Source organism: Mastomys coucha, unplaced genomic scaffold (assembly GCF_008632895.1).
Source record: "Mastomys coucha isolate ucsf_1 unplaced genomic scaffold, UCSF_Mcou_1 pScaffold22, whole genome shotgun sequence".
Lineage (NCBI taxonomy): Eukaryota > Metazoa > Chordata > Mammalia > Rodentia > Muridae > Mastomys > Mastomys coucha.
In genome coordinates, this window is record NW_022196905.1 from 243,650,948 (window position 1) to 243,664,619 (window position 13,672).

Below are 13,672 nucleotides of genomic sequence, written 5' to 3' on the forward strand. Positions count from 1 at the left end.
CATCTCCAGGTATGAATCTCAAGGATCACCATTCAATAAGGTACCTCAGCCCCATACAGTGTCTGGCAAAAGAAGAAGGAATGGGGCTGAGTGTGTAGCAATTTCAGGACTGGAGAATGGAGGCAGGGGGATCAGAAATCAAGGCCAACCTCAGCTAGATGAAACGCTGCCCAATATAAACAAACCAAAAGCCCAGTAGACTAATATATTCAAAATAATTCTGTATAATTTGTATGTGTACATCTCTATTCCACTCCCTGCACCATCAAGTTCCTAGCACAAGATTCAACCTAAGAAAGAATTCACCAGCCGGGCAGTTGTGGCACATGCCTTTAGTCCCAGCACTTGGGAGGTAGAGGCAGGCGGATTTCTGAGTTCGAGGCCAGCCTGGTCTACAGAGTGAGTTCCAGGACAGCCAAGGCTACACAGAGAAACCCTGTCTGGAAAAAACAAAAAACAAAGACAAACAAGCAAACAAACAAACAAACAAAAAGATTTCACCGTATCTCCACACACAAAAAGCTCAGAACTATGAAGAGCTCTTACAACCACCATCTCTGTTCCCTCAGCTGAGTAAAAGGAATATTTCATGTACAATACTGGACATCTTAAAAAGACAGTTCTGAGCTGGAGAGATGGCTCAGTGGTTAAGAGTGCCGACTACTCTGCTGAAGATCGTGAGTTCAAATCCCAGCAACCACATGGTGGCTCACAGCCATCCATGAGATCTGATGCCCTCTTCTGGGATATCTGAAGATAGCTGCAGTGTACTTGCATATAATAAATAAATAAATCTTAAAAAAAAAAAAAAGGGGAAATAAAGTAACCATCATTAAAAAAAAAAAAAAAAAGACAGTTCTATCAGAGGGAGTGTAGTGAGGCAGATACCCTATTGAGTGGAGCCAGGAAAGCTAAAATGCTACACTTGCTGTGTATTTTCTGTTTTGTTTTGATTTTTTTGAGTCAGAAACTCAAGTCTGTCTTGAACCCTTGATTCTCCAAACTTGAGTGCTGGAATTACAGAACCACACCATTGTACCTGTCTTTTACTTACCCTGTCTTACAAAGCAAACTAAGATCCTTAGTTTGCTTTGTCCTGTCCTCTCTTCCTTCTGCCAACTGTCCCACACCTGGACCATTCTCTTTGGAGTCTGTATCACCCCAGAGCACACCTACATAGCTTATGGGGCTGTGTGGACCAGTGCATGCCTTTAATCCCAGCACCTGAGAGAAGGGGCAAGAGGATCTCTATGAGTTCTAGTCTAGCCTGGTACATAGTAAGTTCCAGGACAGCCAGAGGTAGATAAGACTTTATCTTGAAGACACACAGACACAACAGACAGACAGACAGACAGACAGACAGACAGACAGACAGACACACACACACACACACACACACACACACACACAAACAAATCTTACTGGGACCCACAAGTTTCTTCAGTTTTCTCACTTCTCATCTCTTTCCCTCTTCCCCGTGACTATAGGGACGATGACTATAGGGGAGGCAAAAAAAATAAAAATAAAAATAAAAATAAAAAAATCTAGCAATAGCAGCCTGAAGCCCAAGCTTTTAGTATCATCTTCAAAAACAAAGAAAGCCTTTGTGCAAAAGGAGGTTTAGGTAACTATTTCCTTCTTTCAATTTTTTTCATGTTAAGTGTATGGGTGTTTGTTTGCTTGCATGTATGTTTGTGTACCATGTAGATACAATGCCCATGGAGACCAGAAGAGGGTATTGGATTCAGTGGAAAGTCGAGTTACAAACTCCAGTGAGCCATGAGGGTGATACAAATTGAACATGGGTCCTCTGGAAGAACAGCCAATGTTCTTAACTGCTGACCCATCTCTCTAGCCCCTCCTGATTTTTTCTTTATTTATTTTTATTTGTTACTCATTACAGGTGGTTGTGAACCACCATGTGGTTGCTGGGATTTGAACTCATAACCTCCGGAAGAGCAGTCAGTGCTCTTAACCACTGAGCCATCTCACCAGCTCCTGCCCCTCCCGATTTTTAAAAGCACCACTCTGAGCCTGGCAGTGGTGGCCAGGTCTTTAATCCCAGCACTTGAGAGACAGAGGCAGGCAGATCTCTCAGTTCAGGGCCAGCCTGGTCTACAGAGGAAGTTCTAGAACAACCGGGAATACACAGAGAAACCCTGTCTCAAAATAAAACAAGTAAAAAGCACCACTCTCTGGAGGTCAGAGGACAACCTGTAGGAGTTGGGTTTTCTCCTTCTATTATATAAGTCCTAAGGACTGAACTCAGGATATCTAGTTTGACATGCAAACGCCTTTACCTGCTGAGCTATCTCAATGGGCTTCTTTCCTGCTTCTGATTATGTTCTGTCCTTAAAAGTCCTGAATATCTCCAGCATACAAAGTCCCTGGGATCCCAAACATATGTCAAGAAATTTCTAGAAAAATAACACTGACAAGAAACCATAGGAGTTATGATTGAGTGGAGGGGACAACATTCTAGTTAACCATGGCCATTTTTTCAAAGATGAGATTGGCTGCCAGGTGTGGAATTCAGGGACTTTGCTAATTTCTAACAAGCCAGGGATATATAGTAAATTCTAAGCCAACCTAGGCTACAAAGTGAGATCTGGCTCCAACAAACAGAGAGAGAGAGAGAGGATGGATGGATGGATAGATGGATGGATGAATGAATGAGGGCTAGAGAGATAGTGTGGCAGTTAAGAGCACTGGCTGCTCTTCCAGAGGACCTATGTTCAATTCCCAGATCCACATGGTTCATGGTCATCTGTAATTCCAGCTCCAGAGGACACAACTCCTTCTCTGGCCTCCAAGGGCACCCCAATTCATATGCACATGTCCACACATACATATACACATTATCTTGTAAAATAAATACAGAAATACAAAAACAATTTCAGCTACTTGGGAGGCTAAAAGGAGGATCAAAATATCAAAGCCAGCCTAAGCTACAGAGTACAGGCCAGCCAGTGTAACTAAAAAAGATCCTGTCTCAAAACAAAAAGAAGGCTGTGGCTACAGTTCAGAGGTTAGACCACTTGCCAAGTATCTATAAAGCTTAAATTGGTGAGAGGAAAAGGGTGGTAGTGGGGCAGTGCTTAATGGGTGAAGAAGGAAGCAGAGGAAAAAGTAAGTTAAGTAACAGACAACATAAACTAACATTTACTGGATGCTGATTTTGTCTTTAGTTCTTACTGGGTTCTTGGTGCTGGGCTAAGTGTTTTACACAAAGTACCATTGTGGCCATCTCAGTCTTTACGAGACAGATGGTGCTTATAAGGCCAATGAAGAAGTCTATATCCAGAGACATTAAACAATCTGCCTACAATAATCCAGTAACTGACAGGGTGAGAGTCAAACTCATGTTTGATCGACTCTGAAGTCCTATTACTCTGAGCACCAAGTGCTGGCGTATACTGTGTGTAAATGAAAGGAGTATGTGTAAAAGAGCAAGGAGTCCCTAAATGCTTCTGGAAAGATCTGGATGGTGTTACACAAGGAGGCCCACTGCTAAACAGTTCATCAGGAAGAATACCCTAGTATGATTATTGTCAATGATGGGGTGTCTGCTGCAAAGACAGAAACACAGGCTCCCAGAAATTCTACAGTGGAGCAGGTAGCAGCTGGAGTAAGAAAAGCCAGAAGACAGAAAAGGTAACAATGTTCACCTTCAGATTTATCCAAATAAGGATCTTCCTCAAAGAAAAAAAACCTAAACACTAAACATCCTTGTAACAGGAAAAAAAAAATTCTTCTTCAAGCTCCAGTCAATCCACAGAACTCACATTAAGTGCCAAACCCGTGTTAAGCCCTGCCTCAGGCAGCTTACTTCTCTTCCCACAGTGAAGTCTAACATTTGGGGCTGGCCCCCACAACCCAGCATCTTGAACCTCTCCTTCCTCACTTCCACTCATATAATAAAGGTGAACAATTTTTCTTGGAGGTTAACATAAAATCATAAAATCTACTGCTGCTCTTTAACTTTAATAAGTTTCCCATTTTAACATTATCTTTTCACTTGGTGGGCCTAGTTTTCAGGGTAAACATTAACTGTATGAGCTCAACTTAACCTCAGAAGTATTTGATAGGAAGTTTCTACATTGGGTGAATCACCCAGCCTCTTCCAGCTACAAGCACCTTTCTTTGAAGGAATCCTTTGAGACTCAAGAGATGAGAACTCCTTCCTGTCCCTACCCTTCACTACCATGTGGTTGGAGGGCCTGGAATTTGGGACAGCTCTAGCTTAGTACATCTGCTACAGTTGAGCCATCTCACTTTAGATCAGTGGTTCTCAACCTTCCTAAAGCTGCAACCCTTTAAGACATCTCATGCTGTGGTGACCCCCAACTATAAAGTTATTTTCATTGCTGCTTCATAACTGTAATTTTACTACTGTTATTAACTGTAAATATCTGTGTTTTTCGATGGTCTTAGGCGGCCCCTATGACCCTCAAAGGGATAGCGACCCTCAAGTTGGAAACTGCTGCTTTAGATTTGTGTGTTAAGAAAGGGGAACTCAGCTTCGGTCGCTCTTGTGTAAGAAACTGGTGCCCCAACAGTGCCAAGGGGGTGAATGCGGGTAGGGGCCAAATACTTGTGCGCAAACTTCAGATTTACAGGACCACTTCTTGCTTTCCCAAGCAGCCCATCTTGAAGACACTACACAGCCAGCGGTTGAGAGCTGGGAGGAACCTCTCGCTAAACTGGCTTAGCAATTCCCCAGGAAGACTCAACCCTCAGACCAACACCGAGACACAATGATTCTAAAGACCTTGGGGGAGGAGAAAAGCTTTTCCATCTAACTTCCCTATGCACTGCCACCCAACAGGCCTAGGGTTGGGCCAGGGTGAAGAAGCTTGTAGGCGCACACGTCGCGCCGTCTAACCAATCCTCAGAGACCGATCCTTCTAAATTACAGGACTAGCTCAACGAGGTTAGAGGCAACCCAAGCAGAGGCAAACCACTGCGGTTCTTAAAGTCCTGTTTACGTCTGGGCCCCGCGCAGAGAGAGCCGCATCTACAGGCAGACTCCTTTCTGACATGCCCCACCATTCGCTAGCGGATTCCCAGAGGCCTCGCAGGCCCTTCGAGACTCCGTTTCCGCCTTCCCGGCTCAGGGCGACCTCCGTTTGGGCCTTTCAAGGCCCCCTCAGACCGCCCGGACCCGCGGCTCACCCTCGAGCGTCTCGCACTGCACCAGGTTGAGGTAGTCCGCCTGGCTGAGCACCCCGGCCTTCAGGCCGCGTACTAATCCCTCCAAGTAGCCATTGTCCACGTTGAAATAAAGCTCCGGGAAGGACGACATGGCTGCGGCGGGGGCGGCGGGAGCGGCGGGAGCGGCGGGACCAGAGAGCCCCGATCTGCCCGCACGCAACTCGACTCCCGGATCAGCTGACGCGGCGCCCACAGCGGGCTGTCAAGTGCGTCAGGTGACGCACAGCGTCTCACGTGACCACAGTGGGGCGGGCTCTTAAATGGATCCAGTTTCCGGGCACCCTGGCGCACATGCGTTCCTCTGGAGTGACCGGCTAACTGCGCCTCTTGGCGCCTGCGCACTAAGGAAAGGTGGCCCTTCGGCGCCTAGCGGAGAGCAAAGCAAGGTCGATGTTTGGAAATCGACCGCGTGGTGGTGCTAATACCTTCAGGATTCGGAGCGGGGCCCTAAGTTTAGTTTTCCCGGATTTGGCGCTTCGGTCTGGCTCCATTAGAACCAACCGAGTAAAGCTGAGCGTGAATGCTGTTCCTTACGCTGTCAAGGCTGTCTCCTACCAGACGGAAACCGAGGTCTAGGGAGGGAAAGGGAAGGTTTCGGAGCCAAATGTTTTTCCTCTAGCTAGACTTTGCACCCGGGAAGCCGCACTGCGCCCGCTTTCCCTGCATTTGTCTCATTAGTTCTCTAGGACCGGCATGCGGCTTCCTGTTTTCCCCAAGGGGCCTGGTGCCTTAAAATCGCCCATACATGTGGCTCAGGTGATGGGGTAGCTTAGACCCTGAGGTTATGGTGTGTGTAGTTCCAGCATGACGACGCCCCAACAACCCTTCGACTGTCACATTTGAAATAACCACAGCTTTAGGGTGAAACCGTCCCATCCTTTATTCGCATCCCCTGCCTTTGCCCAACATCCGTTGGCTAGGTGCGGCTGCAGAGGTTCGTGGCCGTACCCAGCTTGCGGCAGTAGCAAAAGGCATTGAAGAAGCGGCAGTAGCATGTAGCGCACGGGTCGCAGCAAGGTACCTGCTGTCCCAAGCAGGACTCGTGCAGCCTTACACAGCGACGCGGAGAACGAGACTCGCGGTTCTGTGGATCTAGCACCTGCATTCGTAGGGGAGTAAGGTTCAGGAAACTCTCGAACCCCGACCCCAGTAGAGTGGCAGTGGAGTGTGGGTCAGGGACGGTCTATAGTTCTGTCCGGAAGTGGGGAGAGATGATGGTATCTGATGCTCCCTACCTTCTACTTTATCCCTTTCCCTAAGGAGTTACCTCTGCCAAAGCTTCTGCCTTCTGCAGCAGAACTTCTTCTGTTCGGTCTGCAGTTGTCTTCTTTAGGCCATTCAGTCTTAGACCTGGGGCAGAAGATGTGAGGGCCACCACACCCACCATGCACCCAGTACCCACCTCCCAAGATTGGGATTGGGAAGGAGGGCTTAGCCTGGGCAGGTAGATCTGCGGCCAGCAATTGCCTTTACCCCACACATCCCCAGCCTGACCATACTCACCTGGGAACTCTGGGAACAGAGCCTGGTCAGGCCTTCTGATGCCCTTCAGTGGTGCCACGCCCATCTGGACCCCCAGTGTGGGAGGCAGTGTCAGCAGCAGGACACAACTCAGCAGCACTGCGGTCAGCATGGCCTGGCTTAGCAGGAAAACCCCCATTTAGACTCTTCTCATCCTTAGAGTACCCTACCGATACTGAGAGAGATGTTCCCAGAAAGTCCGAATTCCTGTACAGTCTTTGTGCTTACCTTTGCTTGCTGGTCCTTGCCTAGGGGTTTCCTGGCCACTTGTGCTCTGAGCTTATATGGCAAGGTCTAATAAAGGGTCCACACGTGACTGCTTCCTGTAGCCAGGGCACGAGGCGCCTCCCTGGAAAATGGAGGCACAACTCGGGCTTTCTCCCTAAAACCTGAACCTTTGGATATTCTATTAGAACATCTCCAATTTGGTATGAGACAGCCAGGAACCAATTAAACTTTGAGAACAAGATAGGGTGTCCAGACCCCAAAATTTCCATAAGAGCAGAACCTAGGGATGGGTCAGGCTAAAACCATTAGCAATAATAAGGCAGGCAGCCCTCTGATCTTAATTTAATTTCTGCCCCCACAGATGTTCGCTTAGTCTCCCTAGGACATGTTGTTTCCTTTGCTTCCAGGAACTTTGGTCAAGGGCAACAAAGAGGGTCAGTGTCACCAGGCAGCAGTGAAGTAAAAAATGAGACCCAGGGTTTCTTTGGAAAAGATATCAAAAAAAAAAAAAAAAAAAAAAAAAAAAAAAAAAAAAAGCCCTTTCAACCAAAACCAAGCCTTCCTGGCTCTCCCTCCTCTTCCCTTCTTTAAGACCCCTACACCTATTCCTCTTCCCCCAAACCCCCTTTCTACCTAGGGTTCCTGGAAACCAAAGGAGCAGAACACACTGTTCCCCGGGTGGGCATCCAGCCTCAGAGGAAAAAGCTTTCAGGCTGCCTGCTTCATTAGTGTTAATGGCTGCTCCCTTCCGCCCTGTATTGTCAGGTCTCTGCCTACGCCTGGCCTCATCAGCTGGAGGACATAGTGAGGGCTGCCCATTTGTGGGTGTAACAGGAGCCATAGGACTTTTTTTGTTTTTGACAAGGTTTTACTATGTAAGACCAGGGTGGCCTCCAATTTACAGAGATCCACCCGTCTATACCTCCTAAGTGCTGGGATTAAAGGCATTCGCCATGACACTTGGTGGGGTTTTTTTGTTGTTGTTTCTGCCTGGATGTGCACCAAGTGCATATCCAGTACCCAGGAAGGTCAGAAGAGGGCTTTTGGATCCTCTGGAACTAGAGTTACAGATGGTTGTGAACCACCACATAGGTGCTAGGAACTAAATTTGGGTCCTCTGCAAAAAGCAACAAATGTTCTTAATCTCTGAGAAAACTCTCCAGCCGCTCTTTGGTGGGCTTTCCAAAAATCATACATATGCTCATTTGGAAAAGGAATACACCCCAGTGCACAAGGCAATGAGAAAAGATGAACGGGGCTGGAGAGATGATGGCTCAGTGGTTAAGAGCACTAACTGCTCTTCCAGAGGTCCTGAGTTCAATTCCCAGCAGCCACATGGTGGCTCGCAACCATCCGTAATGGGATCCAATGGCCTCTTCTGGTGTGTCTGAAGAGATCAACAGTGTACTCACATGCATGAAATCAATAAATAAATCTTAAAAAAGAAAAGAAAAGATGAAAGAACTGTCAGATATACAGCCCAGTCCATACTGACTCTTCTGATGAGGTGGTTGCCTGAGGAAATCCTCCCCCAAAGAATGAAAAAACAGATTGCCCTCTGGGAGCCTTCTCTAGAGTCTGCATCAACATTTGGGTTCAAGCTTCATGGAAAGAAGGTGCTCTACAGAGGATGGGCCTAAAGTACTGTTATCTGGAGTCAGGCTCAGTCAAACACTGGTTTGTCGAGTCAGACTGGCATTTCATTCTCCTGCAGGCGACTCAGGATACAGTCCTCAGAGCTCAGAGTCTACTTTCTACTTCCCAGGTTAAAGAGCTGGGGAAAGCCCCTATAGGGGAGTAGTCCTCGAACTCTCCTTTAGGACGGCAAGGGAACAAGGGTCAGTTCTTTTTTTCTCTCCTAAGAATAGTATAGGCAGTTTGAGGAGGCTGTCACTGAGCAGACCAGCCATTGTGACTTTTTTGAAAGCTGATCTGGAAGTTTGATGCCCCATTTCAGGACTTTGTCTTCTCTGGAGTAATAGGGAAAAGAAATTGGGCTATATCCTAGCTGCATCACTTGGAGCTCTGGAACAGCAATCCATAAAGTGTACATGAGGTACTTTCCCAAGATCATTTTTTTAAAAGATTTATTTATCTTATGTATATATGTACACTGTAACTGTCTTCAGACATACCAGAAGAGGGCATCAGATCCCATTACAGATGGTTGTGAGCCACCATGTGGTTGCTGGGAATTGAACTCAGGTCCTCTGGAAGAGCAGTCAATGCTCTAAACTGCTGAACCATCTCTCCAGTTCCCAAGATCCTCCATTACCAGAGATTCTGGTTGAAAAGCTAAGCAAAGACAGCGTGTAAACTGGAAAGGTGCCCCAGCAAGCAGATGTACACTGTAATCCCAACCCTTAGGAGGCTGAGGCAGGAGTATTGCTGAGACAAGCTCTGGACAGTTGACTGTACCTATTTACCATCTATCCTCAGGACAGGTCTTCCTGTCTCCAATGGTGCCTCCTCTCACCCTGAAGGTCAGCTGTCTTCACCTGGCTGGCTGTGCACAGTGTGCACTGGGCAATGGTAAACAGGGGCCATGGTGCTTATAGGAGCAATTCATGAACCTGGACAAGTCCAGTGGGAGAGATGGTCAAGAAACCCAACCCAAAATACAGTGACAAAGGTGTTAGGCAGCAAGAGAGTGTCCAGCGGAGACATTCAGGTAATAAAGCCACATGCTACCTCCTGTCTCTGGCAGAAAAGACAGCCCTAACCTCAAAGCCTCAGCAGGACTACCATGGCACTCTTCTCTGAGTTCACAGCATTCTAAAGAAGAGTGACTGGTCTGCTGATGCATCACCGTCCAACAGACAGCACAGAAATACAGAAGGAATTGTCTCAGGAAATAGAATTCATATAATGGAAAGATCCAGAATAATCATCAGGGCTGTTGTTTGTCATCAGACAAAAGAATTTTCTTTACAGTAAAGGACTTCCATAATGACAAGAGAAAACTGTATACTAACTACAAATAAATAATTTGAAAAATAAAATATAGAAAACTTAGATAGATACTTGTATCTTAGCCAGGCAGTGGTGGCGCACGCCTTTAATCCCAGCACTTGGGAGGCAGAGGCAGGCGGATTTCTGAGTTCGAGGCCAGCCTGGTCTACAGAGTGAGTTCCAGGACAGCCAGGGCTACAGAGAAACCCTGTCTCGAAAAACCAAAAAAAAAAAAAAAAGATACTTGTATCTTCTAATTTATGAAGCCTGGTCATCTCCATAAACTTACCTGATTGTTTATGCACTTTCCACTTTATTTATTTATTTGTTTATTTATTTACTTACTTACTGTTTTTCAGGACAGGGTTTCTCTTAGTAGCCCTGGCAGTTCTGAAACGCACTCTGTAGACCAGGCTGGCCTCAAACTCAAAGATGTGCCTGCCTCTGCCTCCTGAGTGCTGGGATTAAAGGCATGCGCCCCCAACACCTGGCTAGAGATTTTTATTTTATGTATCTGAATGCTTTGCCCTTTTGAGAACAAGTCTCTTTTGGGGGGGTTGTTTGTTTGGTTGGTTTGTTTTATTTTTTTGAGGCAAGGTTTCTCCGTATAGCCCTGGCTGTCCTGGAACTCACTCTGTAGACCAGGCTGGCCTCGAACTCAGAAATCCGCCTGCCTCTGCCTCCCAAGTGCTGGGATTAAAGGCGTGAGCCACCACTGCCCGGCCTGAGAACAAGTCTCACATTAAGAATATATATACATAATCAGGGGACTAGAGAGATGGCTTAGCAGTTAAGAGCACTGGCTGCTCTTCCAGAGAACCTGGGTTCAATTCCCAGCACAGACATGGCAGATCACAACTGTAACTACAGTTCCAGGGGGTCTGACATCCTCACACAGGCATATTTGCAAGCAAAACACCAATGTACATAAAAATTAAAAATAGTTTTAAGGGGGCTGAAGAGATGGCTCAGTGGTTAAGAACACTGACTGCTCTTCCAGAGGTCCTGAGTTCAATTCCTAGCAACCACATGGTAGTTTACAACCATCTGCAATGTGGTCTGATGCCCTCTTCTGGTGTCTCTGAAGAGAGTGACACTGTACTCATATATATAAAGTAAATAAATAAATAGATCTTTTTTAAAAATATTTTTTAAAAAGAAAATCTCTTATTAAAAGAAGAACAGACTAGGAAGATAATACAAAAAATTGTAACTATATTCAGAAAAAGTGACTGTATAAAATGGAACAAGAGGGAACAAAATGTGTAGAACATAGAAATGTTTCACTAGTCATATCAAATTTTTAAAAAACGGTTATATAAATCATGTGTAGTGGCACATGCCAATCATCTCAGCAAGTGGGAGTGGGGTCAGGATTTAAAGGCCAGCCTAGGCCACATTATAAAATGCTGGGTTTTTTTTTTTTAAGATTTTATTTTATGTATGTGAGTACACTGTCACTGTCTTCAGACACACAGGAAGAGGGCACTGCATCCCATTGCAGATGGTTGTGAGTCACCATGTGGTTGCTGGGAATCGAACTCAGGATGCCTAGAAGAGCAGTCAGTGCTCTTAACCACTGAGCCATCTCTCCAGCTCCTAACATGCTGTTTTTTGAAACAGCTAAGGTCAAAGTGTGCCTTTAACTCCAGAACCCAGGAAGCAGAGGCAAGTAGATCTCTGTGAGTTCCAGGACAGCCATGACTACATAGAACTTCTCTCAAAACAGACTTTCAGCATGCTAAGTCCCTTGATACAAGAATTATTGAAGGGCCTGTTGGGGCAGTTCGGGCACCCACCTCAGCTGACAGTGGGCTGGGAGTTGGTTAGGAAAGGCTTCCTAGAGGAGGAGACCTTTCTTTGGTCATGAAACTTGAGTAGGAGTGAAGGAATTCCAGGACTGGATAAATTCTTTGGGTTCATAACTGGCACACTTTGCCACTCAGTCTAGTTAACACACCTTTTTTTTTTTTTTTTAAGTTAACACTCAATGTGCTCTGCCTCAAACCTGGTTCCTGACCAAAGACCCAGCCCAATAAATAGTCGACTTAATTTCAACTGGAACTGAAAAGCCAGCCAACCTCCAAGGTTCAGCTAGCAAGTCGTCAGCAAACATCTGTAGCCATCACTACACTGTACAACTTTGGGGAGTGTGCATGGGCTCAGACAGCCTACCACAGACCCCAGTATGACTCGCCTCATCCTCACCTCATCATGTGCACAAGTAGAGTCCAGAGGAGGAAAGAAACATGTTTACACCTTTTCTCACTCCAATCCCCTTCACTTAAATGTGGCTTGAATTTCTTGTCATCATTCTCTATGTATTATATATATCTATATATAATTAGATAGATAGATCTAAATTTCTGTGTGTGCAGGTGTGAATGTGCCCATGGAGGCCCCGGGTTGAACTCCTCCTTGATCACTCTGCACCTTATTCATTGAGGCAGAGGCTCTCAATAGATGGGAGAGCTCATCCATACACTAGTTGGGCCATCCATCTTGCTCTGCGGATCCTATGTCTCTGCCTTCCAGGCCCTGAAATTACAGGTAGGCATCATGAGAAGGTGGCATTATGTGGCATCTAAACTTTGGTCCTCACACCTGTCCTGCAAGTGCTCTAACCATTGAGACATCTCCCCAGGCTCTACCTATATTGATTTTGGCAAATAAGCAATCTTTGATTAAACTCAATTTTATTTATATTTATTTGGAGACAGGGTCTCTGAGTAGCCCTGGCTGTCCTGAAACTCACTAAGTAGACCAGGTTGACCCCGAACTCGCAGAGATTCTTCTGCCTCTGCTTCCTCGGTGCTAGAAATAAAGGCATGCACCACTACACCTGGCTCTATTGATTTTTTGAGACAGGGTCTCACTATATAACCATGGTTGACCTTGAACTCACAGAGATCTGCCCGCCCCTCATCCTCCAAGAGCTGTGATAAAAGATGAATGCCACCACACCCAGCCTCCATTCAATTTTGATTCCTTACTATTGGATTCTTCTGTGTCTCTAACAAGTCCTGTTTTCCTTCGTGCTCAGGTTCTTGTGATTAAAGGCTAACCCCCAGAGGGCAGTACTGAGAGGTGGTAGAGCCTTTAAGAAGGCGAGATGGCTCAGTGGGTAAGAGCACTGATTGCTCTTCCTACAAGGCCTTTTTGTGTAGTCAAGGTTGGCCTCCAACTCACAGTCCTCCTGTCTCTAACTCCCAGCTGCTGGAATTACAGGCAAGTGTTACCGTACCTGGAGCCAGGACTTTGACCCTTACTCTAATTGACATATAAATTGGGGCTGGAGAGATGGCTCAGCAGTTAAGAGCACTGGCTGCTTGCTCTTCCAGAGGTCCTGAGTTCAATTCCCAGCAACCACATGGTGGCTCACAACCATCTGTAATGGGATCCAATGGCCTCTTCTGGTGTGTCTAAAGACAGCTACAGTGTACAATGTATTTTAAGTATACATAAAACAAAAAAATTTTTTAAAGGACTTAGTTGGCCCTTAGGTCATTGAGAAACTACCTTCTGAGACCCTGTAAGCTCTTGCCAAAGGGTTCTTAAACAAAGAGCAGAGGCCTGGTTCCACCCAGCTCTCTCTGCTGCCCACTAAAGAGATGAAGTGGCCCAGTTCACACTCCAGCCATCTGCCACTGGACTCATGCCAGGTCTGTGATTTGTCACATGACCTCTTCAGCCTTAAAACTGTAAGCTCAATAAGCCTTTTGTTTTGTTTGTTTGGTTTTTTTTTTTTTTTTTTTTT

General features: G+C 46.1%; 2 protein-coding genes across 4 annotated transcripts in view; both read right to left on the reverse strand.

The window, feature by feature from the left end:
* Atp6v0d1 (ATPase H+ transporting V0 subunit d1) overlaps window positions 1-5,443 on the reverse strand; it is a 46,106-nt gene extending 40,663 nt beyond the window's left edge. The window contains exon 1 of the mRNA XM_031341193.1: window positions 5,176-5,443. Coding sequence (XP_031197053.1) covers window positions 5,176-5,305 — 130 coding nt within the window. The 5' untranslated portion in view covers window positions 5,306-5,443. The remainder of the gene's footprint in view (window positions 1-5,175) is intronic.
* Window positions 5,444-6,069: 626 nt separating this feature from the next.
* Window positions 6,070-13,672, reverse strand: part of Agrp (agouti related neuropeptide) — a 13,448-nt gene continuing 5,845 nt past the window's right edge. The window contains exons 3-6 of one of the 3 annotated variants that reach the window (XM_031341194.1): window positions 6,964-7,084; window positions 6,718-6,850; window positions 6,482-6,564; window positions 6,070-6,313 (exon numbers count right to left, since the gene is read on the reverse strand). In XM_031341194.1, coding sequence (XP_031197054.1) covers window positions 6,131-6,313; window positions 6,482-6,564; window positions 6,718-6,847 — 396 coding nt within the window. In that variant the 5' untranslated portion in view covers window positions 6,848-6,850; window positions 6,964-7,084 and the 3' untranslated portion in view covers window positions 6,070-6,130. Of the gene's footprint in view, window positions 6,314-6,481; window positions 6,565-6,717; window positions 6,855-6,963; window positions 7,137-13,672 lie in introns of those variants that run through there. The other 2 variants (XM_031341195.1, XM_031341196.1) reach the window with 2 other exon arrangements.